The 20,680-nt window shown below is 36.0% G+C and overlaps 1 protein-coding gene across 1 annotated transcript; it reads right to left on the reverse strand.

Moving 5' to 3' along the window:
* Positions 1-669: 669 nt before the first annotated feature.
* On the reverse strand, positions 670-14,695 carry LOC145780978 (putative E3 SUMO-protein ligase RNF212). The gene is made up of 14 exons (XM_082592670.1): positions 14,534-14,695; positions 14,010-14,071; positions 13,544-13,627; positions 11,785-11,841; positions 11,454-11,533; positions 10,541-10,603; positions 9,802-9,839; positions 8,582-8,687; positions 8,319-8,361; positions 8,114-8,189; positions 3,902-3,983; positions 3,544-3,596; positions 2,981-3,032; positions 670-1,981 (listed from the first exon to the last, which is right to left on the reverse strand). The coding sequence occupies exons 1-14, from the start codon at positions 14,643-14,645 to the stop codon at positions 1,903-1,905; spliced, it is 987 nt and encodes a 328-aa protein (XP_082448796.1). The 5' UTR covers positions 14,646-14,695; the 3' UTR covers positions 670-1,902.
* Positions 14,696-20,680: the final 5,985 nt, after the last annotated feature.

The following is a 20,680-nucleotide window of genomic DNA, read 5'->3' on the forward strand; positions in this document are numbered from 1 at the left end:
GCTGATATTCAATAGCTTGATTGACAGTTTACTATTAGCGTGCGGTTCCATTTTGTGTTTGTCATTCATAATGCGACGGCGCTAAAATTCCATTCTGTACCCAAGCAGCAAAATTCGTCATTTTTACATTAATTCAACGTCGATTTTGCTGTCTGGGTAGGGAGTCGGTCTCTGAGGCGATGTGAGTCATTCTTTGCTGGCAGACAATAATTAGGAAGGTAATTTGTTATTTGCGCAAATTGCTTTGTAGTGCAAAAAGTGCATGGAATAGTGTTTGCACAGAAATGGAAAAACAAAATTGATGAAATTCTGTGTTCAATGCAAGAAGACTTTCAAAGTGAAATGTAAACTGAGAAATTTGACCAAAAAATGGCGAAAATAGGTTAAAAACAGAGTCTTTATCACCTTTTTTACCAAAATACACAATCACAAATATATTTTCCGAAATATATTGATTGAAGTGATAGATAAGGCTTTTGACCAATGGCATACTTTTTCCCATTGTTATTTGATGTAAGCCGACGGAGTAATTAGCAATAAGAGAGACGTAGACCTGACGGTCTCGACCAGTAACTCTTGCCGCCAAAAGGAAGCAGTAACCGATACGGTTAATAGCCTAATCTAAAATAGGTCAATCTACATTACTTCAGTTGTGGTAACCAGATCAGATATCTGTGAAGTGTTTTATTCATGTAGTGAGCACTTTTAAATAAAATAAGTCATGAAGCAATATTATAAAAAAACGTAAAATAAAACAATAACTTAAAAACGTTTCAATAAATATAAGAAACGGAGATATTAGGAAAACGTTTTGGAACTAGGCGAATGCAACAAATAAAATTCTTCTTCTGAACATTGAGAAGTTTCCAAACGATTTAAACGTAGGCGTTGCAGTGCAGTAAGTTAGTCTACTCTACTTAGCTTTGACACATGCAATAGAATATTTGAAATCTACTGCACTTCAAACTGCGTTTACAAAAAACGTAGCTTTGTAAATCGTAGACTACAGCAACCTCAGCAGTTGAAATTCAACTTTGGTCTGCAGCGTGGGGTGAAATAGATTTAGGCTGTGAGGAAAGTACGCTTCTGAGATTTTATTTTACTAATGCAGAAACATTGCAGCTTATTGCCACCAGTGTACTGTATATTCACAATCACAACCTTGTTTGCTACGTATAGTCGCATGAATGATTGCGAAATAGATTTAGCCGGTTTGCTGATAATTAAATTAGTGGGCTACACCTTCAGGCTTAAATTTCAACTATGCTCTGAGAATTGAGCATCAATCAAAGATTTTAATTCATGCTGAAGTAATTTTCATGTACTGACAGAGTGTTTATAATCTTCAAGTGATGCTAATTACACTGCAGCGGATGTTCGATAAATAATTCCAAAACAAATATAAAACAATGCACTTTTGTAGTAAGACGCATTAAAACAATGCACAAAGTATTTGCTAAACGTCTTTGTATGGTAACTATGGACAGATCTTTGTCTGCAATAAAATTATACTAATAATAATGTCGACAAAAAATAAATGTTTTGCGATAAAATTAGCTATAAGTGAATGGTAAGTGTGGCTATGCTCCAGTTGTTGCTATTCCAACACTTCAAAACAAATAAAACTGATAACAAAACAGTGTTTGAATGATATCTTAGGCCTACCCTAGATTTTCCTTCTTACAAATACTTTCAAAAGTATGGGATAATAAGCTACTCTTTTTTTCACTCGCATACTTTCAAGTCAATTTACTGTTCATATCCACGAAGTACTTTTCTCACCATGATCTCTCTCCCAAATCATATCATCACGAACACTACCGGCAAATAACAAGGTTGAAAAATGGATGACAATTCAACCTTCCGCAGCAAAGGAAAAATCTATTTCATCTTGAATGTTAATTAAACTTTCCTTCCTTGCATCATGGCGTAGAAAGCAGGCATTTTATTGCTTTCAGGTGTCACAGGACAGGAATTGTACCTGAAAAAGTTTCTGTAAATTACAGTAGAATGTTACTGCAGGTTTGGAGTATAATTTTATGCAGTATGCACTCTTATTGGCAGCTGGTCTGTTAGCTTACACTTCCTTTAAGACTTCTTGGCGGCCAATTGTCTTCATGTAAGAATGACGTTTATGAAAAAAAAAGCTTTCAGAAATAAAGAATAGATTTAGTGATGGTTGAATAAACGACAAAAAATAGTCAAAAAGCCCAAAAACCGTCATTTATAATCGCGACGTAGCACAAGTTTAATCATCGAAAAAATAATAACCTCGTATGTTGTTAGAACACGTTTGGGATTTCTAGGAGCACAAGATGCAAAACAACTACCTGGGGAAGTCCGTTAAACAGTAGTGTTGTTAGATGTACAATTTTCTAGTTTAAAATGCAATAAAACTATTGTTTCATTGCTGATAGTTTTGTTGATTGGTCTGCAACCAGCGGTCCAACAAAGTTTTTCCAGTTTCAACCAACCCAAAAGTGCCTCAATGCCCGCCTGTGAACAACTTCCTAAAATTTAGAAAACCGCACGAAACTATTTCATAGTGACTTTTTTTTATTAACTCTAAGGTGGTATTTGTAACTTTAGTCTACTGGGCTGAAAAAACTAATATCTTTATGCAATATTGCACTGAAGTCTTGACAATTGTTGCAAACTTATCGTCGATGCATTTATAACAGTAAAATTGTCCTAAACTCTACAACAAGTGAAGAAAAAAATGGCAAACTCGTAATTTCTTTTCAGTTTGTGTTTTTTAAGTAAATTAAATTTCGGCAATGCATAGCACTGTCAAGTTTCAAAGAGCCTCGAATTGAATAAACAACACTTCTCAACAAGAAGTGTAGTTTCGTGGGTTTTTACATGCAAGTAACGTCATCCAACACAACAAGCTGAACCCACATACCAAACACCCAAGACCGAATATTTAACTTAAACTCCCGGTTATAAACCTTATAATGTACAGTAAATTACCACTCACCCTCTGAAGTGCGAATATTTGGGTGTGGTTGGAGGTGTTATCCCGCAAGTCTCTGTAACAGAATAGCGGCTATAGGAACATAGTAATGAAAACACCTCTTGCAATTCTTTCAGGTGGAAATAGTTAATGAGGATAATATAATCCAGAATTTTGTATGAAAAAGAAACAAATGGAAGAATGCCATTATTATGAGCTAAGCAAAGCCTCTATAGATGCAACTTCGATAGATTCGTCCGCCCCGATAGCTCAGTTGGTTAAGCGCCAGACTCCATGAATGAAGAAACTTCAAGATCAAGCGGCGCTACTTAGATTCTTGAGGTGTGCGCTTGAGCAACGCATTCCAAGGATAGCTCTCCATTCAGCGGCATCTGGTGGATGGAATTATTCACAGATAACACTTTCCCAAGAAGCGGAACCTTTACTCTGTCAACCTTTTGACTGGGTCTGCTTCCTTGGTTCAAAGCCTCTACTACAGTATGCGAAACTGTAAGGATTAAGTTCTCAAAGAAGTTTCTTCTTCTTCTCAGTCTGCGGATAAAGATTCAATCAATCATTCAACTTACTTGACGATTGGTACAGCCGCGACACTTGTGATTGTGGACTAAGAGGCACTTTTCTGAAATGATACGAGTTTACATGAAGCATCCAGTTAACAAGCTTTGTTGTTGGCTTACAGTACGGCAACTTTTTAATCGTTTCAAAGTCATGTTACTCCTTTCTTCAATGTATCAATGGTTTCCACTTATGACAAGAAGAAAGCGGAAAATTGAAGTACAATGTGATAGATAATTTTTCACAATGCACATTGATGAACGTAAGCACGAACCGATGCTTTTGTAAGAGACGGCATGCAGGATATAACTTTCAATGGCATCACAATAAAGAATGGTTCAACAATAAAGGTCACGTTTAGACACTTACGTGGCTTGCTTTGATATTATTCCTTCTGATGTTTTGTAAGGGTGGGCTCGGTTTGGAGATATGCTGGGCGGCGATTGACCGTCTACACATTATTGCATTTGATAAGTTTAAACATTGCAAAATAATGCAGATTAGGGTGTTTTATTTTGTCACAATTTTTGAAATCAAAAATGCTTTAAATCTAATCAGATCGAATTTCGGTCACATACAGCTGATCCAAAATATTTTTTCGATTGGGCGACTTTTAGAGGGTGCGCAGCCCCCCAAAGCTTGAAAACTTGAAACGTGAGAAAAATTTGCAGAAAGTATGCGACAGCCCTGTAACGGAAGGAGATAGGAAGTCGTATAAGAGGTCAACTTGTGCGGAATGGCCAACTTCCTATCTGTGCTTAATACATTTTACTACCCTATCTGCAACGGAAAAAAGTTAATTGGAAAAAACTATATTTTTTTATATTTTTGATGTTTTGCAGAAGCAAAACGCTTTCCAGTAACCACAATGATGACAAGTTATAGAGAGCAACAAACCATATGTGCTATGGCATATGGTAGAAGTAAGCAATGAGCATCAAATTTTACACAACAATAGACTTCCCTTCAGGATTGGCTTGGCATAGAATACTGTACCTTCATCTCCTATCATACAATTTCTCTCACACATACATTGTCTGGCAAATCAAGAGTCATACACCATGTGAGCCCGAAGAAAAACGAGTATCAAGAATTAATCCTCGTGTCTCATCTTCCGAAGATTCACTGCTGGAAGCGGTTATATCAAATGTAATGGCGTGTCCGAAGCAGGGCTGGAAAAAATGTTTAGCTTCCTGGGAATCTGTTTTTTAGCGAAAAAATTTCCCGCGGCTTACAATCACGATAATAACGTCATAATTACACCGTTTACAGTTTTCCGGCGAAAAGCCTCAAGTACAAAATATATTATAGACAGCCATTTGTAGCTTCATAGTTCCAATAAACAGTCTCGATATCGTATTTTATTCGTAACCAGGCATGTCGCACTGTTTGTGCCTGATGTGCCCACTTTGATCGGAATAAGTTGGAACAACAATAGGCTAGGCTTAATAAATTAGACGCCGCATGCTCACAAATTAGATCCACTGACTCAAAGACCACCGTGTCAATGTCATGAAACAATACCGTACATCACGAGCCGCTTGTTACGTACTTGACAAGTTGACAATAACAACACTTCATGCTCGAACGGGTTGATAGTATGTGCAATGTGCATGAATATAATAACCAATTACGAAAAGCGATATAGGCATATAGCACAAAAAACGGCCAAACGACTGAATGCACAAGTTTCGCTGAGTGAGAACACAAGAAATTGCGAAAATTACTTCTGTAACCTACAAAACAACCAGTCCGCTACACGAAAAATAACGAAACGCATTAATTAGTTTGACAACAAAATCAAAATTACGACGCTAAAACAGCTGTTTTTGTCAATCAAAGAAACCGCAAGAAAGTTTTGCCCGTGCAAAATTACTACAAATACATTACCGAGACATAAATGGTGACGATTTCTTGTTGTGAAATTAGCGTCGCAGATGCATGAATGGCGCATTAGCGTCAGCAATACAAATGCCGACGCCACACGAGCGCGCGTCAGGACCACAAGATTACAAAAAAAACTAATTTTCTTAGACTACACCAGACTAGGATGTTGATTCAATCTTACTATTGCAGGATGTTTTCTTTGGGTTACTTCCTACTTCGCCGGGTGCCCAGCTGGAAGAATTGAATCTTTTGTAGAAATATCACCCTATTTGCATTGATTTAACGCCAGTAGACGTCAAATTATTGTAACCATCTACTCCTTATCGCGCCTTGCTTTCCGTTATCTCGTCCAGCTGAAACAGCATCTGATGATACCGATTCTGACTAGTTCTTTATCAAACAGACTTTGTGTTGCTCGCAGTGTCCCAATTGTGCCGAAATCATGTTAGCTTATACGTAAATCGAGGCAATCTTCTTGCAGGTTCCAAGCTATTAATTTGTTACCGTACCTGGTTGAGCAATTAACGTTTTCATATTTTATGATAATTCAACGTCGCTAGATGTCGAATTAATGTGAAACAAACAAATGTAAATTTCTCATTGGCCATTGTTACGCAATATAACCCGCCGGGAAAGTTATATACGAATCAGTGTCGGAACTGCAATGTGTGTCAGCAAGTTACGATGACGTTGACGGTGAATGAAAGACGTTAGTAACGTGATTCTTACGGTAAAAATTTCCCGCGAACCGACAAATTTCCCGGGAATGTCATTCCCGGATTCCCCATTTTTTCCAGGCCTGGTCCGAAGTCGGCCAGTTAAAAACCGAGGAGTCGAATTCGTATATTTTTCGCCAGATTTCACAACCCTGGACTTTTATAAAGGTGGAAATCATATGCGAAAATTTAGGAGCAGGAACGCTTAGTCAATCTAATCCAAAAAAAAAGAGCCCAACATGTAGAGTAGTAGATACTAAGATCAGCAAACGTTTCGAAAACCATACAGTTTTCATCTTCCGTGATAATAAAATGTGATGAAAGCTTTCCGGTAGAATCACTGGGTAACAAAATTCAAAAACTTTTTTGTTTGGCTACATTTTTTAAGTGTATCTGTATGATATTTAAGCGCTGATTCCAAAAATGCTATATATTTTTTTCTATGATCGATCGTTTTCAAGATACAATGATTTCCGTTTTTTGTGATTTTCTGTAAACTCCAGGTTTTTTATGCGGTTATAGTTGCTATGATATGTGTCTGTCAGCATTATCATGTTGTAAATTGGCGTCTTATTTGTTTGAGGAAGTAAATGGGCATGTGGTAGAGTAAAATTTAGCAGAAAAAGTGCTTTTATTTCTTATCTCAAAAAAATTACTGGGTTGTTCTTATGTATGTGGCTACTACATCAGCAGTAGACTAAACACGCCACATATAAAATTGTGAAAGAAGCAAAGTAGACTTTTCGACAGCATCTAGTTTTAGACTATATTTTGAGATAGACATTGGTGATCAGGATAAGTCATGAGCACAACATGGACTCTGTGGCAGCTGCCGATGTAACCTTGAAGGATGGTTATGGGTTCTGGAAAAGTTATGTCATTTGCAGTTCCGTGAATTTGAGTAACTCGCACATCATCATCATGATTTTGCATCATAAAGATATCGAAGTATCACAAGATCAGTGGAAAAGCAGTTATAACATATCCAAGTAAACCCACATTTATTGCACAATGCACATGCTTATCACAGTTCAGCCTTACCAGTTCCAAACCCACCATCAAATGTTAGTTTTTCCTGTGAATCACTAACAGTTATTGACATGTTCTTAGACTGGAGTCAATTTCTTATATGCTGTGTAGGCCTACCGTACTTTAAATAGAAAATTAATATACTTCAGTGAAGACTCAGCAGCAAGCAAAAATACAGACACTAATACGAGATATGCACCAGCAATCTTAGAATCTCGTTTTTCAGCTCTAACGAATGGTATGAATTGATACGTGATCTGGATCTTAAATAATCTGGAGCACAGTTATTAACATTCAGGCTAAATGAGTAGAATCTGCTTGGTGATGATTTCAGAGTACTGCTTACAGAAATAGTCACTTAAAATAGACCATGGTCCTAATCAGTTGCATTACACTTCTACCAAAAGTAACAAAGCGATGTTCTTCACAATGGCAACATATATCCGTCAATTTCATTTGCTTATTCAATTCAGATGAAAAAAGATTATGAAAATGTCAAGCAACTGCTCATTTCCAGGAGCACAGTTCCCTAGCTATGTGCAATGACGTGTCTTTTTTGTTTTGATCAGATGTGCGAAAATGTTCTCAACGCTTTTTATGCCATAAAAACGTACTCATGGTAAACCAAACCTGTAGGAATTGGAGCATGCAAACTGTTTATCAAGTAATTTAAAAGAAATAATATAAAGTATTTTTTTTATACAATTTTAAATATATTTTTGATAACATTCGATAACATGAAAAAAACCTATAACACGATGGTTAAACGATAGAGTAAACCCACATAGCACCCACCTGGTCATTACTGACTAGGAACGGTGTTTTGAAAGCTAGTGCAAACAGCTAATACCACAGCATCATGTAAAAACAAGTCATTTATACCGACACTGGTGAAGTAAACAACGATCATGCTGCTGAAACCGAAACTCAATCTATTGAATAAACTCACATAGTTTTCCATCCACGGGCGGTGATCGCAGTGAAACTCTTTTCGTTCGTTCGTTCGGTGATTGACTGATGTGTTTCTAAACGAAAAAAGATCATTAACGATTCATACTATTTTTACCACAAATTAAAGGGATTGCGATGATTTACCAGGCTTGGCCTTTAAAAAATCACAAAATAAATTTCTTTGAAAACACATCATCACTTACATTTGAGGGATATTGCTGGCAATCTATCACTGCTTTGTTCGGCCTGAAAGAAAAAGGAGCAAAATACGTGCAGAAATAAACACAGCATACCAAAAACATTGTATGTTAACATATTATTGAAAGATTTAAACAAAAAGAATAAAAGAGATGTTGCGCCAATAGTTAATAGTTAATCAACAACAGCTTATACAATGCCTAATCTAAATAATCTCTTTGTCGAAAAAAGATTGAGAAATTGCAGACACCACTCAAAAACAACTCACGAGCATGGTGCGCTGCCATGATACTGAGGAAGCTGCTTGTACTTTTGGCTGTGACTTGGTGATTTTCTTCGAGGGGAGCTCGATGGTGAAGAATGAGGGGAACGATCTGAACAAAGCATTGATCGTGATCGAGCGTGATCGTGAAAAGCATTGATCGTGATTGTGATCAATGCTTTTCATTAAAACGTCGCGCATGAGTGATGTCGCGTCGCGCAATCGCGTCGCGCAAAATCGTCGCGCAATCGCGTCGCGCAAAACGTCGCGCAATGGGACTTCCCACTACTACACCATCTGTTAGGACATATAGTACTTTCTTCCGTACTATATACTTTCCATTAAACTGAAGGGTCGTACATTTGCGTCACTCGTGGCCGATGTTTTAATGACCTACCATGGCTACCTAAAGATACGGCCTGATTTGTCACATTTTGCAGAAATTTCCAAACTTTTTTAACTTTGGGCGAAAGTTTAAATAAGTTTTTCTAAAAATTGTATTTTTACGCTTTCTTTACTCTTTTCCCCAGATGACACAATAGATTTTAACATCCTCAGATGTTGGAAAACAAAGAAAATTTGATTTCGAAGATTTTAGTCAGACTGTTAATTTTTTAATTACAGTCTGATTCAGCGTTTTTCAACTTACTTTTTCTCATTTGCTACTGCTTCCCCAAGGCAACAAAAAGCTTTTATATCATGAGGAGACAACAAAAAGTAAAACCACCTCAGAAAATGTCAGTCAAACACTCGCAGTAGCGGTAATAGAAATCTGTAAAATGTGACAAATTAGGCCGCATCTCCAGGTGACCATGGACCTACTAAATAGACCAAGCCTTACTTCGTACCACTGAAATTGAAACTCCAATCTTAATTTGCCGCTATGTGGATGATACCAAAATATTACATTCAATAATTCAAAAAGTTAATTATTTCGTGGCTTTAGACACTTATCGTCAAAAAATGATAAGTGTTCATACGGTTTAACCAACAGCATAAAACTTGTAGGCTATCTAAGAATAAATGGAATCAATGTCATGATATAATAAGCCTACTAAGACTGATTAAACCAAATTTTCAAACGAAGCAAACAAATGAATGCTGACCACGTAAAAAATGCCCGGTTTAAAGTACAGTATAACAAAATCTTTAAAAAATATCAATCCTCGAAGTTTATCAGGTGCAGAGAATCATTTTATGTTTGAGAGAAGTGGTAAAACGCATACCTGGACTTGGCATAAGAAATGAACTGTTTGGAGAAACGCTGGAAAACAAAGACAAGCAAAAAATGCACAAGTAAAAGTTTCTTAGCAGTACTTTGTTCAACACTTGTGTCCTGCCCAAATTTTATTGTTAAACATTTAAATTAAGTGAATAAAAAAGCATAGAGACAACGGAATGGCCCGTTTCGGTGAGTCCGATCCCTTAACGGGGGATTTTTTCAATTTTTTTTTAAATTATCGGGTACCGTAGCCTAATTGTCATTGCCGTTTTAGGGTTAGAGGTTAGGAACTCACCAAATAGTAGCAGACCCAGAGACAAAGTACCTACATGTTCTCGATGAACGTTAAACCTACATCCTTGTGGCCATTGTAGAGGCACTTTTATCTAATATCTTAACACACAGCCTACAATGCTTTCAGATGCAAATGCACAGGTGTCTCAAAATAAATGAAACCCACAACATTGCATATAAACATATTGAGTTGCATTTATTTTGGGACACCCTGTATGCTATAGTGTATACCGTATAATCCCAATCTGCAATTCAGTCTTTTCTTACTTTCATTTAACGTCAGCAGACGTTGAATCAAAGAAAAAGGACTCGTTTGCTGACGAGGATAGCAACAGCAAACAAAATCTGTGGATTATTAGAATATTTATGATTTCAAAAACCAGGCATTTAAAAGTCAACTTTCCTTTTTTTTTCAACTGTTTTTTTAAGAAAGTAAATAGAAAACTTACCAAATATTGGATTTATTAGAAATTAAAATCCTTTTCATGTCGTTATTTTCTTTTGTCAGTTGCCTGTAAGAGAATGTAACCAAATATCTCTTTGCAGTTGACGTAACTCGAGATACCGTTGCAAAAAAAAACACACTTTGGATTGGTTGATTGATTACAGCATCTTGCTTGGAACCTCTGCCAGAGGCACGGTCACAGAGTTAGTTAGAAGTTTCAAGTTGATAGTTTAAAAAAATTCAGCTTGTCAAAGTGTTCTTGCCTTCACACCGAAACATTGTCCAGTATCTTGGACTGTAAACTGCTCAATTCTCAAGGGTTTACGTCTTTTAGGTGCAGACAGTTAGGTGCCTGCCAAATAGGTGAGCGCACTGTGGTGTCAAGATATTTAGGTGCGGCACCCGGTCGTGTAGGTGCTATTCGGTGTGTCAAATTACACTTATATGATCATTTATTAGAAATTCTTCAATATATGACACTTCTCCCCGCTGAGTTACACCTAGCTGTTGCAAGCTAACAAAATATCGTTAATGCAAGCTAAGTATGGTTCCTTAATTTTATATAAAATAATTTGCTAGTTATAATTCATAAATAAGCGTTTTTTGTTTTCGTTTTGATTCAAAAAGCATTTTGAATGCCTCCCTCACCTCTGAGAAAATTCTGCGTACGTCACTGTCTGCAGTATTTTACCAAGCATCAAGCATTTAATGAAATATACTTTACTGAGAATAGCACCTAATTGACCGGCGCCACAGTGCACCGCACCTAAATACCCTGACGTCACAATGTGTGCACCTATTTGGCAGGCACCGCAGCGCACCTAAAAAACGTGCTCCGATTCTTAAGGTAGCGCTGAAGTTTAACAGGAGAGAAATTAAAATTCAATGAAAGAATAAATTAGTTTTGACGTTCATACTCTACTCTTTGCACGGCAGCGGTATAGAGTTGTTTTTGCTTTTCCATCTGAAGGTGAAATATACGTTTTTGCTTTTCCATCTGAAGACAAAATATACGATGAGTAAAACAAAGATCTATTCCTTAGTAGTAGCTATGTACACAATAATCATTATTTAAACGATGTTTAAATCTTTTTTGCGTTAAAGCATATGTATAAAAATATCGCTGCATACTGTAGCCGCAGACTATGTTTGAGTCCCCAATACAATCAAACCTAGCCTGCAGGATAGAACGATTTTTCTCCAACATTTTAAGTGATCTCAATACACATTATTAACCACTAAGCTTACTTTGGCACATTCACTTTTCTTCAACAGCTTCAATTGGCTGTTTTGAAATGATTTCACCTGTGAGAACCATTGTACTGTTATATTATTTGCAGGAACTAAAGCAATTGAGTCGAAAGTATGGAGCCTTTCAAATGCTATTGTTGTTAGGATTACTTTACTTGTATTGGTAGATCACAGAAAACTTTATTGATTTTCATTCAATTTACAGCACACTGAATCAGACAAATTTCAGCAGCTTTATAATATATTATAGATCAACGACAAATTTCACCTTAAAATCTTTGAACAAGAAATGAACTAACAAAAGAATGCATATTTTTATCTTTAAGAACGTGCTCTAAGCAGGAAAAGTAGTATTAGTGGAAAAGTTTTCTATTGGTTTACTGTCAGTGTGCAATGAAGCACTTCCTAGAACAGGGGTGGGGAACCTGCGGCCGCGTGACTGTTCCATGTGGCCACGTCAAAATTTTTTTTCCCAAAATATATTGAAACAACAGCTCAAAAAAGAGTAGGCTCTGCATTCTAGGTATACCGTATTGCGAATGGCCTTCTATGAATAATCAGGAAAACCATGTCGTTGAACTCACTGATAGCCAATGGTTGTGTGACCTGGCGTTTATGGTTGACATTAGCAAGACCCTCTCCGAGCTCAACGTCAAGTTGCAGGGACCGAGTCAGCTTTGAAACTCCTTGTTTGCAAAAGTGAAATTATTTGAAGCTAAACTACATCTGTGGAAAGTACAGCTTGAAAACAATAACACCGCACATTTCCCTACCTTGCAAGAGCAAAAACTTTCTACAACAGCCAAATATGCCCATGTATGTGTCAATCTTATGGAGACATTTAACGCAAGATTTTTGGACATAAAGAGTATTATAAAGAAATGGAGTTAGATATTTTTGCCTCTCCTTTCAATGTGGTTGCAACTGATGTTCCTAGTAGGCTACCGGTAACTTCATCATCATCATCATAATCCATCGTCGGTTTGTTCCCCACTAGTGGGGGTGGCTGATTGTTTCCGCGCAGCAATTGTTTTTATCCCTTTTCTCCATTTCACCCTGTCCCTTGCATCTTCCTCCTTCAGTCCGATTTTTTTAAATTCATCCTTCACTTGTAGTTTCCACGTTCTTCTTGGGCATTTCCAACATGAAATAGTAGAGCTCCAGAGTGACGGTAGCCTACGTTGAAAGCGATGTAACAAAACATTTCACTGCTCAACTTTTATCAACGCTACATAAATGCTGATGATTTTCCAGTCATGCGGAACATGCTTTGAAATATTTGTCTCTGTTTGGAAGTAGGCCTACCTACCGTTGCGAGCAGTTTTTTCCAAATTAAATCTAACAAAAAGTTGGCTTTGCTCCAGACTGACTGATAAAAACGCGGAGATGCAGTTAAGAGTTGCAACATCTTCCGTGTCAGCGGACATCACACAACTCACCAAAAATAAAAACTTTCAGCCATCCCACTAGCTGTAAAAGTGAAATAAATCATTGTCTGCTTTGCTGCATTTTTTATCTGTAGGCTAAATACAATTTCGAAATTTTTAGTGACCCGCCTGTGTTATTTCTCATTTTATGTGGCCCGCAATACTAAAAAGGTTCCCCACCCCTGTTCTAGAAATTAGTTATGTCTTTCAAGTAGGCTATGTATAAGCTCTTGCTAAGTTTTATTTTTTTTTGCAGCAAACACTTTTAACTTATCTCTATGTCAATTTGCAATACACACAATTGTTATGTATAAAATTTTATTTTTCACTTCATCAGCTTTCTTCAACAAATCCATTGCTTTCTTTTCCAGTTCCGATGGAGGCTTAAAAAATACTGCAACGCTTGGATCAGTCTGCAGAAAAAAAGATGGTGCATTGCACATTGTCATAATACTAGACTTCCACACTTAATGCCACACATTTCCAGTAAAAACATTTAGAAAGAAGAAGTAAAACGCCAAATAGATACAGAACTTCAAAAAATATGTATGTAAACAATTACAGAAAGAAATTTAACATGAAGTGGTGGCCTAGCTTACACCATGTGTTTTTACAAAATGTTAGCATCCACAATTTTACGTCCATGGATGTTTTCATATTGTCTTGCACCTATAAGCCTACAAGTGAGTGTTGCTTTAACAATGATGTTTGTTTACCGTAATCACAAATATATGTATATAGGATAAAGCTTTATTGAAAAGAAATCATTGTATAAACCATTTACATTAAATTCACCTTGTTATTTAAGTTAGTACAAGAGCATTTCTTCTGGCAAATTGCGCATGAAGGAATTGTAGCTGAAAAAGATGTGAATGTAGCAGCAGACAACAAACTCTAGCTGAGCATCATAGCTTGATCAATTTATTGAGTCAGTCACCATTCTCTAACAACAAATCTAAATACACACACACATACAATTGTCCAGAGACAATCACACTACTTCAATGACAAAAGAGGATCAGCAAATCACATAAACATTAAACAGGCAACATATCCTAAAAATATAATACCAGTAAACTTCAAATTGGTGGAAAAAATCATTATTTTATGCGCAAAACTTTGCTCCATTTTTTATCTTAAATTTTTCAAGGGATGATTTACTTGTCATCCAAAATACATTCCTTGCAATTTTTTTAACAAGACCTGTACAGTAAAAGCATGTTATAGTACCTACACAAACATGTGGCAAAAAGTTAGGACAGATTAAAAGCTGAAAAAATGTACATTTTTCAATTTTTTATTCAAAACTTTACACTTACCTTGTTGTTCACATTTGCTACAAAAGACATGGCCACATGTTGTCACAACAAATGCTGAGCACCGGTTGGAAAAAGGGATGCTACACTGATTGCAGTGAAACCATAAATCCATAACATTGATGCCAAATAAAATATTGGTACAAAACAGTTAACCAACCTACAATAAGTCTATAACATGACAGAAGACAAGCAGCAATTAAGTCATGAAAAAATCACCTTTCTCTTGTAATTCTACTTGTGGTGATTAAAAAAAATCAAAATAATGTCTTATAATCGATAAACTTGTAATAATAAACAATACAAAAAACACAAAAAACTAATAAAACAGTACCATACTAATAAAACAGTACCAATTTTATTCAAATTTCACTCATTGAATGTTCATTTCCAAAACACTTAAGTTACCGTATCTTAGATGACATTCTTTATTCACAGAAAACATGAATTTCACTCTTATTGGAATGTAAAAACCCAATGGAGGTTGCAAAAATGTTAAATATTTGCGAGCGATCAATAACAGTCGTTAACTTTTCATCAGTGATATGGCTGGCCTAGTTAATGTGTGGTCCGCTAAATGATTTTTATTTATGTTCCAAGTTTGCAACGTATAATAAACATTATCTTTTATTTGGAAGCCTGACAAGTTCAACCAGTGTAAAATTAGGTTAGCTAGGCGTGAAGTAGCATGTTGGTTATTTATTGTGTGCACATCCGTCATAATACAGTGAGCAATAGATATTTTCAGTGAATGCAAGGACGGGTGCTTGACAGTACAGTAGTACTTATGTTCCTTCAAGCCAAGGGTCTCCAACAGGTGGCACATGGGGACGTTTCAGTGCGGAATGGCTCGTTTCGGCGAGTGCCCTATTCGGCGACAGCCCTTTTCGGCGAGTTCCCTATTCGGCAATTTTTTGAATATCTTGAACTATTAAATAAAAAATAAATGAAACTTAGCGAAAAATGTTTGAACTATTAAATTAAAATGTTTGCTTGCTCATGCGTCATTTGTCATGTTTATGTCATTTTGTCCTGAATTTTTAAAACACAGCCTATGAGTTAGTACTTTTGATTAGTTAAAATGATTAGTTTGGATCAACAAAATATTTCAATTTGAAAACCATGGTTTATTTTTTGTGCCAAAGCTTAGCAACAGAATGAAAAGGCTAACCGAATGTGTGGCCTACAGCTTGGATTGAAAGGAAATTGTTGGGTACCGTAGCCTAGTTATCCCAACCAGCAAAAATTGCTGCATCGTTTTAACGTTGCTAAACATTGAAATCGTGTAGAAAAGGAAACTTTTGCTGACTAGGATACGTTGAAACTGAGAATCATTCACAAAAGCCCTTCGATTTGATCCAAGAACCCAGTTAGCCTAACAGTTTATTTTTACATGATTCTACATCTAAATACATTGAATCACCCAGTTGGCCTATAACAAAAGGAAAAGATGACAAAACCAAATGGTTTAAAATATGCATCAATGAAACATTGTTTGAAAAACATAATCTCAAAAATGCACAGCCACCAAACCTAGAAAAGAAAGCGAAATAAGAAAACTTTTATTTCGTCAATTGTAAAATACACCTACAATTAACAGTAACACTTGCAAGAGCAAAAAAGCGATTTAACACAAAAGAAATTCAAAAAGTGACAAGTTTCCCAAAGTTTTTACTTTGAGAGTCTCGCATTCAAAAACTTGGTTGTGACGTCATAAAAGACTCAGAAAAATAAAAATTGCAGGAAACCGACTCGGTGTGACCATGCAGATTCAGAAAAAAGTAAATAACAATAGAGATATAATTAAATATAATAAAATACAGACATACTAGCCTACTTCTGTTCAAATAAACGTTGTTCAATCAATTTCACTTTTCAAAAGTTTTACAAAAGTTACAAATGAAATAATTTTATGGCGATTTAAATGTAATTATACTGTATTTTCACCAAAGATAGTGATAAAAATGCAAAAAAAATTGTAGTCAAAAGCAAACTAAAGAGAAAGATTATTATAGTTGCAACAATTTGTATAAAATATTAAAGCTACAGAAGTAAAGTAGTTTTGATGATACGAATTTTAGTACAAAAAATAAAAAGGTCTGGCAGCACTACTTCTAAAACTATACGGTAGTTAGGTAATTTGATGACAAAAATAACTAATATATTCTAAGTTTGCATGCAGACAGTGACGTAGGATTCAAAGAACCCAATTAGCCTAACAGTTCGTATTTACATTGATTCAATGTCTGAATATTGAATAATATTCAATTGTTGGATTTTTAGAAGGAGTTGTTGGATTTTCAAAAAATCGTCGAATAGGGAACTCGCCGAATAGTAGCAGACCCATTTTAGTGCGGCCTACAATGCATTTTTGAACTTTTAATTATAAATTAACAATTACAGTACGGTATCGTAAGCTTTTCTTTACAGTTTTGAAAGGATAACATTCACCCTAAAGGTGTTTAAAAAATCTGAAAATACTCATCAATGTTTACATGACTTTTAAGCTCTACTCACACAACTTTATTGCTTGCGAGAAACTCATATTGTTACAGCACACCACCCCGATAGCTCAGTTGGTTAGCGCATGACTTTGGGTGCTGGTTTAGCATCGGCCGCCTTGGTCAGTGACGTCATTAAAATGTGTGACGTCATGCAAAAAAACGCAACTACTTTTAAAAAGGGTGCAAAAACGCGGAACAGAAGTAAAAGCGGAAAGGCTATTGATTTTTTAATATTTGTAGTGAATAGTGCCTCCTAGCTTTCTCATTTCTGCTCGGACTTTAACAATTTTCCTATCGTTGGAAAGCATAATGCCTCATCTACCCGAATGGATTAATTGCCAGTCTAAAGTAGGCATTACATTTATGTAGCGTTAACTTAAACTTTACTATTTTGTACCAATTCTCCGCAATTCATTTTTTACAATAAAAATACCAAACCAACACAAATTAAAAGATTATGTCTTGGTTTATTCATATGTTAACTTTCACATTTATATCTAATCCACAAAACGAGCAATCGTTGTTCAAACGTAACCGCTCGACGAAGCTTTTTTCCAATGCATTTTTCAAGGCGATTCGATCGTGGTTCAGTAGCCTATAAGCCGCCCACTGTTTGCAGTGATCGATGAATACTGCCTCCACCAAATGTGTTGTAGCTTTCTCATTTCTGCTCGGACTTTAACAGTTTTACCATCGTTGGAAAGCACGATACTGCATCTATCCGATTAAATTGGTTGCAAGTTTAAAGTAGGCATTACATTGACCTAGCGCTAACTTAAACTTTACTATTTTGTACCAATTCTTAGCAATTCATTTTTTACAATAAAAGTACCAAACCAACACAAATTAAAAGAGTATGTCTTGGTTTATTCATATGTTAACTTTCACATTTATATCTAATCAACAAAACGAGCAATCGTTGTTAGAACGTAACCGCTCGACGAAGCTTTTTTCCAATGCATTTTTCAAATCGATTCGATCGTGGTTCAGTATGAGCCGCCCACAGTTTGCTGTGATCGATGAATACTGCCTCCACCAAATATGCTGTAGCTTTCTCATTTCTGCTCGGATTCTAACAATTTTACTATCGTTGGATGGTATTATGCTTCATCTACCCGAATGGATTAATTGCCAATCCAAAGTAGGCATTATATGTATGTAGCGTTAACTTAAACTTTACTATTTTGTACCAACTCTCCGCAATTCATTTTTTACAATAAAAATACCAAACCAACACAAATTAAAAGAGTATGTCTTGGTTTATTCATATGTTAACTTTCACATTTATATCTAATCCACAAAACGAGCAATCGTTGTTCAAACGTAACCGCTCGACGAAGCTTCTTTCCAATGCATTTTTCAAATCGATTCGATCGTGGTTCAGTATGAGCCGCCCACAGTTTGCTGTGATCGATGAATACTGCCTCCACCAAATATGCTGTAGCTTTCTCATTTCTGCTCGGACTTTAACAGTTTTACCATCGTTGGAAAGCACGATACTGCATCTATCCGAATTAATTGGTTGCAAGTTTAAAGTAGGCATTATATTGATCTAGCGCTAACTTAAACTTTACTATTTTGTACCAATTCTAAGCAATTCAATTTTTTACAATAAAAATACCAAACCAACACAAATTAAAAGAGTATGTCTTGGTTTATTCATATGTTAACTTTCACATTTATATCTAATCAACAAAACGAGCAATCGTTGTTCAAACGTAACCGCTCGACGAAGCTTCTTTCCAATTCATTTTTCAAGGCGATTCGATTGTGGTTCAATATAAGCCGCCCACAGTTTGCTGTGATCGATGAATACTGCCTCCACCAAATATGCTGTAGCTTTCTTATTTCTGCTCGGATTTTAATAATTTTACTATCGTTGGATGGCATTATGCTTCATCTACCCGAATGGATTAATTGCCAGTCTAAAGTAGGCATTACATTTATGTAGCGTTAACTTAAACTTTACTATTTTGTACCAATTCTTAGCAATTCATTTTTTACAATAAAAGTACCAAACCAACACAAATTAAAAGAGTATGTCTTGGTTTATTCATATGTTAACTTTCACATTTATACCTAATCCACAAAACGAGCAATCGTTTTTCAAACGTAACCGCTCGACGAAGCTTTTTTCCAATGCATTTTTCAAATCGATTCGATCGTGGTTCAGTATGAGCCGCCCACAGTTTGCTGTGATCGATGAATACTGCCTCCACCAAATATGCTGTAGCTTTCTCATTTCTGCTCGGACTTTAACAGTTTTACCATCGTTGGAAAGCACGATACTGCATCTATCCGAATTAATTGGTTGCAAGTTTAAAGTAGGCATTATATTGATCTAGCGCTAACTTAAACTTTACTATTTTGTACCAATTCTAAGCAATTCAATTTTTTACAATAAAAATACCAAACCAACACAAATTAAAAGAGTATGTCTTGGTTTATTCATATGTTAACTTTCACATTTATACCTAATCCACAAAACGAGCAATCGTTTTTCAAACGTAACCGCTCGACGAAGCTTTTTTCCAATGCATTTTTCAAATCGATTCGATCGTGGTTCAGTATGAGCCGCCCACAGTTTGCTGTGATCGATGAATACTGCCTCCACCAAATATGCTGTAGCTTTCTCATTTCTGCTCGGATTCTAACAATTTTACTATCGTTGGATGGTATTATGCTTCATCTACCCGAATGGATTAATTGCCAATCCAAAGTAGGCATTATATGTATGTAGCGTTAACTTAAACTTTACTATTTTGTACCAATTCTCCGCAATTCATTTTTTACAATAAAAATACCAAACCAAAGTATTTTAAAAACTCTGAAAGAGGCCAGTGACACCCCTTTTTGGGGTTGGCAATGAGCATGTCTTGAAAAAAGATTACTGCTTATAGTTTTTTTAAAACACTGGAGTGAAAACTACTAATAGTTTTTTTTTTTTTTTAAACTCTACGCATGGACCAAATGACTTCAAACTTGGTAACATGTAAGGGCTCTTGATAGCCCTCAATATGGGTAAACTAAAGTTTTCTCCCAGAACCATTGTAAAATTAAAGTAAGCGGTGTCTCATAACTGGACCAAAGTCACCCCATTCTACTTCTCGTATTAAGATAGGCGATATTAAACTGCTTCAAGACGTAAAATTTGATGCTGTTAAGACTACTGATTTCTGCATCATTAAAGGGTTTCTATTGTTCAATCTTGAAAAGTGGTGCTGCTGCGTTTGGCTAAATGTGTAGCCTACTATTTTTGCTTGACCAACTGAATCTTGACTTCAAAAACTGCGTAGGCCAAGCACATTCATCCAACAAGTCTGGAATAATTAAAAATGTTCAAGCAAGATTCAATTAAAGGGAATTAGTAAACACTTTTTGCCTATTGTCTGCTTATGGATATCATAGCTTAAGTCTGTTTGGAGTTCATGGTGTTGTCCAAATGTCATAGGCCTATCACTTTTGGAGTAATCGATGTTTTAATAGTAAAGTTTAAATTAGCGTTAGATAAATGTAGGCTACTGTATACCTTGGACATGCAACCAATTGATTCGGGTAGATGCAGTATCGTGCTTTTCAACGATGGTAAAATTGTCAAAAAAGCTTCGTCGAGCGGCTACGTTTGAACAACGATTTCTCGTTTTTT

This window comes from Aplidium turbinatum, chromosome 1 (assembly GCF_918807975.1).
Source record: "Aplidium turbinatum chromosome 1, kaAplTurb1.1, whole genome shotgun sequence".
NCBI classification, from domain to species: Eukaryota; Metazoa; Chordata; class Ascidiacea; order Aplousobranchia; family Polyclinidae; genus Aplidium; species Aplidium turbinatum.